The 8,330-nt window shown below is 59.8% G+C and overlaps 1 protein-coding gene across 3 annotated transcripts; it reads left to right on the forward strand.

The window, feature by feature from the left end:
- Positions 1-309: 309 nt before the first annotated feature.
- Slc30a3 (solute carrier family 30 member 3) lies at positions 310-8,113 on the forward strand. 3 transcript variants are annotated; one of them, XM_063230796.1, is made up of 8 exons: positions 310-595; positions 3,852-4,033; positions 4,756-4,845; positions 4,942-5,095; positions 5,633-5,831; positions 6,052-6,157; positions 6,389-6,523; positions 7,337-8,113. In XM_063230796.1, the coding sequence occupies exons 1-8, from the start codon at positions 501-503 to the stop codon at positions 7,483-7,485; spliced, it is 1,110 nt and encodes a 369-aa protein (XP_063086866.1). In that variant the 5' UTR covers positions 310-500; the 3' UTR covers positions 7,486-8,113. The 3 variants fall into 3 exon arrangements, with proteins under 3 accessions (XP_063086866.1, XP_023422091.2, XP_063086869.1); XM_023566323.2 differs by having other exon boundaries at positions 312-595; positions 4,699-4,845; XM_063230799.1 differs by having other exon boundaries at positions 313-595; positions 3,863-4,033; positions 4,699-4,845.
- Positions 8,114-8,330: the final 217 nt, after the last annotated feature.

Consider the following 8,330-nt stretch of genomic DNA (forward strand, 5'->3'; position numbering starts at 1 on the left):
GTGAGCTGGTGCCTGAGCAATGCCCCCACGCAGGCGTGAGGAGGGTCGCGTTCATCGGACCCAAGTAGGTCCCAGAGGGACCCCAGGCTTGAGGATCTTGGCTTGACACCTACAGGCGGGGATTGGGGCAGAGGGGGTCAAGGGGTGGGCTCAGGCGCGGGGTGCGGGGCGGTGGGGGGCTCCGGCCACCCCTACCTGGCTCCGGCGCGGGAAAGGGGGCCTTGGCCCCGGAGGTGGGGCGCTGGGCGGGGCTTCGGCGTGGGAAAGCGCCGGGAGCCTGGGGGCGGGGCTTGGGCGCTCGCCCCACGCGGGGCGGGGCTCCGGGGCCGCGGGAGCTGCAGTTGGGACTCCGGGCGCCACAGTCGCCGCAGTTCCCTCCACTCTGGTGGCCCCGCAGCCCTCCGGGGAGCCCTGGGGTCCCGGGCCGCTGGGGCTGAGCGCAGGGCCGGGCCCGCCTCTGCCTCCCTCGGCGGGGCCTGGACGGTCGGGGCGGCGCGGACATGGAGCCCGCGCCGGCGCCCGGGAACTCCGAGACCTCGCGCCTGGTGAGCCCGCGGGAGCGCGGCGGCCCCGCCGGCGGCCTGCGCCTGAAGAGGTAGGACGACCGGGCGGCCCGCCCGGCAACACCCTGCTGCCCTCGGTTCTTTTCGTTGGCTCTCCGTGCACGGCCCGGCTGCGGCCACTGCGGCCGCACGGAGCCCGGCCCTGCCCGGACGCTGCGGCCCGCGACGCCTCCCTCCCGATCCCTCCTCCGTTTCTTCCCGGTCCCGGGCAGGGGTCCCCAGCCCCAGGACCCTCGGCGGGCCCTGCCGCTGCGTCTCAGTGTCCTGGGAGCCGCTGTCGCTCCGTCTGGCCGGAGCCTGCGCCCCGCGCCCCGCTCCCTGCTCCTCGCGCCCCGCGCCCCGATGTCTTCATCGCCCCGGGCCCTACTGGCGGGAGCGCCCACCTTGCCTCGCCAAGCTCGGAACCCCATCCCCAGGCCTTGCGCCCGGATGCCCCCTCCAGCCGCGGCTAGCTGTGGGCACCGAGGCCGAGGGTGGGCCGGGCGGCCGCGGGGAGCGAGGAGGCGGTGAGGCGGAGCAGGTGCGGGCTGGGCGTCGGGGGGTATTCCGGGCTCGCACAGACGGGGCCGGGGGCGGCGAGGTGTGAAATGAGGCGCGGAGCGGCTGGGACAGCGGGCCGGGGGCGGCGGAGAATGGGGAGCCGGGGAACCGCCTCTGCATCCCGCCTTCTCTTGCGCCCGCCGAGCCTTCGGAGTGGAGCGGTGGTGCCAGGCCCTCCGTGGCCACCTCTGCTGGCCATTTTGTCTGTTGGCTGTCCATCCGTTGGTCTCAGTAATTTGGGAGGGTGTCGCTTCTTCTCTGCGCCCATCCCTCCGTATGTTTCTGTTTCAATCCTACACCTCTCCCTTTGTCTCTAATGCGGGCTTCTGTGTTTCCAGCTCTTTCCTAGGGAGGGGGCCTTAAGCCTGGTGGTTGGGGGAGCTTTACGCAGAGGGAGCCCTCCTTCCTGCAGGGGACTGCAGAGGTGGCAGCTGTGGGCTCCAGCTGTGGCCCTAGCACCTCTTGTATCCTTACTTTGCATCAGCTTCTTCTCCCTGGCCCACATCACCCCCGTCCCTGGCTCCATATTATTTGTTGGGGGTTTCAGAGAGCCAGGAAATAGCTTTTCTTCCCTCAACAGAATATAGCCACCCCCAGCACAACAATGAGGCCTCTTTGGTGTCCAATTCATGCAGAACAAAAGGGAGCAGCCTGTTGATGGGTGCTTCCCTGACGACTGACCCTGTGCCTTACCAGGCCTGGGAAGGTGCCCTACAGCCACCAGCCTCCGTGGCTCTCCTGACTGCATCTCTGACTCCAGCCTGCTTTTATTCTCATATGACCATTAGTCACCAAATCCTGCAGGATTTCCTGAAAGAGGCTCTCCATACCTCCCTATTCCTGCTCTGACACTGCCGGAGCCTCTTGGCTGATCTGCTCTGGACCCTCTGTCTCCTTTTTCTCTCTCCCATCAGCAAGGTCATTACAGCCTGAAGATACTTGTTCAGTCAATCAGCAGAGCTCCCTTTGTGTTCCTTTGAGTCCATTCCTCTCCTCCGGCCACCTCACACTTAAACTCCAAGCCGCAAACCTCGTCACTGCAGTTCCTTGTCTGTAGCACCCTTCTCCACCTTGGACTCCTCCGTGTCTTCCTCCGTGAAGTTCTCCCCACTCCCGTTAGAGTTGGTCCCCTCATCCCGTGTGCCCCCAAATCCTTTGTTTGTCCATCTCCTAGCATTGCAGAACAGTCCGTAGGGAAGAAATGAGGGTAAGATTCAGAGCCACCCTTCTCTCTCCATGTCCACTAGAAATACCCAGAAGACTCTGTGCCTTGGAGCTGCTCTTGGCATCTAAACTGGGCGTAGTGGTGCACGCCTGTAATCCTAGCTACTAAGAGGCCGAGGCAGGAGGATCATTGCACGTTGGAGACCAGTGTGGGCTTTAGTGAACCCAAACCCAGCCTGAACTACATAGTGAAACCTTGTCTCAAAAAGACAAAAACCAAAACCCTGAAGCTACCTACCAGCCCCTGAATTTTCTGTATGGGTACCAAATGCACCTCCTCCCTTCCATCGCAGGTCACTCCTGGCAGAGCCTCCTTCAGCCTCCAGGCCACAGCACCCCTCCCCACTTCAGCACTACCACTGTGTTGCTGTCTGGAGCCATGTTTCCCTCCATGGCCATTCCATGACTATGAGGGTGATGTTTTTCCTCTTTAAACCCTTTATTCTGTGGAAGGTTCTGTTCAGGTTGGGTAGTGGTGGGGGAGACAGTGGGCCAACATGGACCCCAAACACAGTCATCTTTAGTCAGCCTCTGGCATCCTGAAGTCAATCTCCAGGCATACTTTTGTCAAGGGAAGTGTGTGCCAATGTGCAGTTAAAGAGGCTTCTGCTACACGCGTCTGAGGTGCAGCCAGTGCACGCCAGACTCCAAATCCTGTGCCCTGCCCTCACACACTGTGTGTCTGCTCTTCCCATGTGGTGTGTGTCTGCTCTTCCCATGACAACCATTACTTTGGAATCTGGCCGAAATCTTGGCCGGGTCCTGACATTCTACTCCCCTCTTAAATGGTGTTTGGGCTTCGTGTCTGGAGGAGACGAGGGGAGGGCCATCGGCGAGGTCTGTTAGATCAGGCCCTTGGGAGTCTGCAGTGCACTGACACCACCTTCTCCGCGCTGCCTGAGCTCCGTGTGTCCACTTGTCTGTGAACGCCCTCCCATTCTCCCAGCCCTTCTCCTCTCACTGCCTCTGCTGCTTCCCTCACGCTCTCATTAGAACTCACCTGAGAGCGCTTGCACTGCTCCAACGCTTTTGCTATTTCATAGCTTGGGATGTGTTTGCCTCCTTCACCCCAGGCTCCCAGAGATCAGGAAGGATGTCCTTGGGGCGGGGGATTTAGCTCAGCCACGCAAGCTGCTGCCCTGCAAGCTGTGAGTTCGATCCCTGGTATATATATAAAAAAGGATGTCCTGCTCATTTTGCATTCCTGGAGGTGCCTGTTAATTTGGTCCAGATGAATTCTCATCCCTCCCACCAGCCAGCTGCATGGTCCCCACCGTCCCCTCCCTGTCTGAGCCTCATGCTTCCCATTTTGCTGGGAAGGTGCTTCCCAGCTGTGAAATTCCCTGGCTCTGAGTGCAGGAGGAAAAGGAAGGCCGCAGTCTGAACTGTTTGTTTGGCCCCCACCTGTCTCCAAGGTGCAGGCCATGACTAGGCCTAGGCAAGGAGACGGCCGACCTGGCACTGGGGACCTGGCGCGAGCAGGGCCGCCCAGGGCCCAGGCCGGGCTGAACAGTGCACGCACAGTCTCTTCACAGAGCCCTCGCAGCCCCTCCCCGAGGAGCCCAGGCCCGTGGAGATGGCCTTCCAGCACTGCCACAGGGACCCCCTGCCGCAGCCCGGCCTCACCCCGGAGCGGCTGCAGGCCCGGAGGCAGCTGTACGCCGCCTGCGCTGTGTGCTTTGTCTTCATGGCTGGGGAGGTGGTCGGTAAGTTGGGGAGCTCCCGACACCTGGCTAGGTCCAGGGCGTTCCTGGGAGAGGCAGAGGAGGTGTACGGCTGGGAGGGGCGGCGGGTGCCAGGACTCCGGGAGTGGGAGGGAGCAAGAACAGAGCAGAGGGGCTCGGGAGGGCAAGGCTGGTAGTTGCAGCTGGCCTTTTGAAACCCCTGTTTTTTGTTATTAAGATAAAAGTTTTGAAGAGAACCTAGAAAATGTGGATGAATAAAAGAAAGTAAAAGCTATCCTTATTCCATCACCTTAGAAATACCACACTTCGCTCTCTTTTCTTTGTACAGTTCTTGTTTTAATTTATTTCCTCAATTTGTTTTCTATGCTTATACTCACACACTACGCTGTAGTTCCTAAAGGGATTTTGCTTTTGTTTGTTTGAGACAAGGTCTCCTTACGTAGTTTAGGCTGTCCTTGAACTCATCATGTAACCCAGGTTGGCCTCAAACTTGAGGTGCTCCTCCTGCCTCAGCCTCCTGAGTGCTGGAATTACAGAGTTGTACCACCTTGGCCAGCTCTAAAGGGATGTTTTTTGTTCTCATTTGGTGGTGCCAAGGAATGAACCCAGGGTCTCATGCATGCTAGGCAAGTGCTCCCAGCCCTGCTTCCTAGGAGAACCAGACTGTCCATCACTGTGCCCTACAGGTGGGTACCTGGCACACAGCTTGGCCATCATGACTGATGCAGCCCACTTGCTGGCAGATGTGGGCAGCATGATGGGCAGTCTCTTCTCCCTTTGGCTCTCCACCCGGCCGGCAACCCGCACCATGACCTTCGGCTGGCACCGCTCAGGTAAAGCCCCTGGCTGACCCAGTGCCCCTCCGGTCTTGCCAGAGGGTACCACTCTGGGTCCCAAGCAGGTCTCTGATAGCTTGTCTCCCCTTGCAGAGACTCTGGGGGCTTTGGCCTCTGTGGTCTCCCTCTGGATGGTCACGGGTATCCTCCTGTACCTGGCCTTCATCCGCCTGCTGCACAGCGACTACCACATCGAGGGGGGTGCCATGCTGCTGACCGCCAGCATCGCAGTCTGTGCCAATCTGCTGTACGTTCTGGTGTGGAGCGGGCACCACGTGGGGCTCCAGGATAGGAGAGCTGGCTCTGCTCCCCACCAGACACACAGACAGGCACACACACTCCCCTCGTGTCCTGGAGGTGCCTGAGAAGGTGCTGGGACCGAGCCCCATAATCCAGAGTCCACAGACATTTGTTCCGGGCCTACTGGGAGACGGCCCCTGAGGGCTGTGTGACCTGGGGCTCATGCGCCACATTATGATCCTGGTCAGGCCTCACAACCGTCGCATGACATAGGTCCCAGCAGGGGACCAGGTGACTTGCCTATGTCACATGGCGATCTGAGTAACAGGGCCAGGATCTGAATCTGAGTCCCCAGCACCAAGTCCGGTATTTGTTTCCCCAGGCTGCACTGTGGTTCATCTGTCTTGGACAGAGCTGGTTTATTCATGGGATGGGAAACAGGTGAACATGAGGCTAGCGGGGAGGTGAGCAGAAGCAGCATGGACATGGGCAGCGGAGGCCAGGAGCTGGCCGCCTGCGCTGAGCTGCTCTGCTTCCCCCTCAGAATGGCCTTTGTGCTGCACCAGGCTGGCCCCCCCCACAGCCATGGGTCTAGGGGGGCAGAGTATGCACCGCTGGAGGAAGGGCCTGGGGACCCCCTGCCCCTGGGGAACACCAGCGTCCGGGCCGCCTTTGTGCATGTGCTGGGGGACCTTCTGCAGAGCCTTGGGGTACTGGCTGCATCCATCCTCATCTACTTCAAGGTACACCTGTGGGGGAGGGGTGTGCCAGCCAGCCCCTCCCCCGCGCCCCTCAGCCTGCCTCCCCTTGTGCCTGTTCCCACCTCCCAGCTCCCTGTGCTTCTTCTGGCCCCAGGTCATGTTCCCTTTCTCCCGTGTATCAGGACCCCCGGCTCCTCCTCTGGGAGATCTCTGGCCCCCAGGCTTAGAGGGTCTCTCTCTCTCTGTCTCTCTCTCTCTCCAGCCTCAGTATAAAGTGGCTGACCCCATCAGCACCTTCCTCTTCTCCATCTGTGCCCTGGGATCCACAGCCCCCACGCTCAGAGATGTTCTTCGCATCCTCATGGAAGGTGAGTTAGACCCCACTGCTCCCTGCTAGGGGCCCTCTCTGACCTCTTCCCAGCACCAGAAGAGTGTGGGAAGGCTGGGTCATGGGGCCTATTGCTGGAAGGAAGGTTGGGGCCTCGGGTGGATCATGGGCCTCTGCAGGGAGGCTGGGTACAGGATGGGGGAAGTGGAGTCTGGCGGAGCTGCCCCTGGGCAGGAGCAGCCCTGGCACATGTCGTGGGTATTGGCTGTAGGCACTCCTCGGAGCGTGGGGTTCGAACCCGTGAGGGACACACTGCTGTCAGTGCCAGGAGTCCGGGCAACCCACGAGCTGCACCTGTGGGCTCTGACGCTCACTTACCACGTTGCCTCTGCACACTTGGCCATCGGTGAGTCCACCCTGGGGCCGGCCTTCCCCCACCCCAGCATGATGTGACAGTAGCCCATGTTCCTGGGACTGTTTTAGTCTTTCTTGGTCTCTCTGTCTGTCACACACACACACACACACACACACACACACACACACACACTCTGTCTGGGGAAAGGCTTCATCTCAGGCAGCGCAGGAAGTCAGTGCTTTATGAGACCAGCGGCGCCCGCAGCGCTCGCAGAGCTAGCAAGGAGATGCAGTTAGGTAACTCGGCACTGCCCTCAGTTGGGGTATCACGTCCCTATTAGGAGTGATGATTGTGAAGTCTGTATGGCAACTAGGAAAAATGTTTATGGTATAATGCTGAGAAAAAAGCTGAATATAAAATTATATCTACATTATGATTCAACTATTAAAAATATATGTGGTGACTCATGAGCTGACGAAGGATTTTTGAGTTTCCTCCAGAAGCAAGAAGCAATCGGAGGCTTGCAATTTGGATGCCAAAAATATCATAACTTGTGGGATATATGGTGATAGAGGGACAATGGGACAGAATATTTAACATCCAGATTGTCCTGGAAATCGGGTGGTTGTGGCTGTTGGAACGGCGTGCAGTATATTGATACTCAGAGGCAGAAAGCAGCAAAGAGTGGGCACAGCGGAGTATCACTGCGGCCCCCAGGGCCAGGTCCCCCACATTTTCTTTGCTGATTTTGTACAATGCAGAAGGAGAAGCAGCCCTTGAGCCCCTTTCATTTGTCCTTATCGCAGCCCCTGGCTGTCCCTGGCTCCCCGGGGGCTGAGGCTGTCTCTTATCGCTCTCCCGCAGACTCCACGGCCGACCCCGAAGCTGTCCTGGCTGAAGCCTCCTCCCGTCTCTACTCCCGGTTCGGATTCTCCAGCTGCACCCTGCAGGTTGAGCAGTATCGGCCTGAGATGGCCCAGTGTCTGCGCTGCCGGGAGCCCCCGCAAGCCTGAGCCACGGCCCCACCCTCACCCCACTGCCAGGCTGGGCTCAGCCCTGATCGCAGGGACAGTCGTGGAGATGGGACAGAGCTGGGCCCATTCCCCTTCCTTTCTCCCTCTTCTACCTGCCAAATGCTCCAGCTCCAACTCAGAGGGCAGGACCAAAGTCAGGGGAGAGAGCGGGGGTCAGGCTGCGAGCAATTCAGGGGTGGGGTGGGAGGGGTGGGAACCCTAGGGAACTGTCCGCACAGCCCGGGGAGCTGTGCATGTCTTTGTGCTGTCCGTCTGTCTGTGTGTCCAGCCGGCTGGGCTGCCTGCCTGTGTGTGTGCTGTCTGTGCCTGAGCCTGGGGAGGTCAGCAGGGGCCCCCTCCCCGTGTGGCCCTCACTCTGTCTATGCAGGGGCCCCAAAGCCTGCACTTTGTCCATGTGCCTCGCCCTGTGGTTTTGTCTGTGTGGTCCTTGGTGCTGTGGCTGTGTGTCTGTGCCTGTGTGGCTGTGCTGTGGTCTCTGTGAGTCTGCTCCATCCACATCCACTTGAGGTTTGTCCATCCGTCCCTCTGTTGGTGCTGTGGCCTCGGCTGTCCCAGGGAGAGGGAGGACTCCTCTGCAGCTCCACCAGTAAACTTGTGTTCAACTGCATCTTTCAGCTCTGTGCCTCAGAAGGGGATCCGATGGGTTATGTGGGAGCTGGTGAGCTCCCTCAGCTGGGGTGACGGACTTCCCGTGACCCTCCTGATCCTTTCCAGCCCTCTACCCTCACTCCTATCAGCCATTCAGACAGAGGCTGAGACCCACCAGCCTCTTCCATCCCCTCCTGTAGCTCTGGAGGGGTCCCCATGTGTCCAGGGCTTAGCTG

This window comes from Cavia porcellus, unplaced genomic scaffold, assembly GCF_034190915.1.
Source record: "Cavia porcellus strain 051 isolate PalLab524CR breed Dunkin Hartley unplaced genomic scaffold, mCavPor4.1 scaffold_1, whole genome shotgun sequence".
Taxonomy (NCBI): Eukaryota; Metazoa; Chordata; class Mammalia; order Rodentia; family Caviidae; genus Cavia; species Cavia porcellus.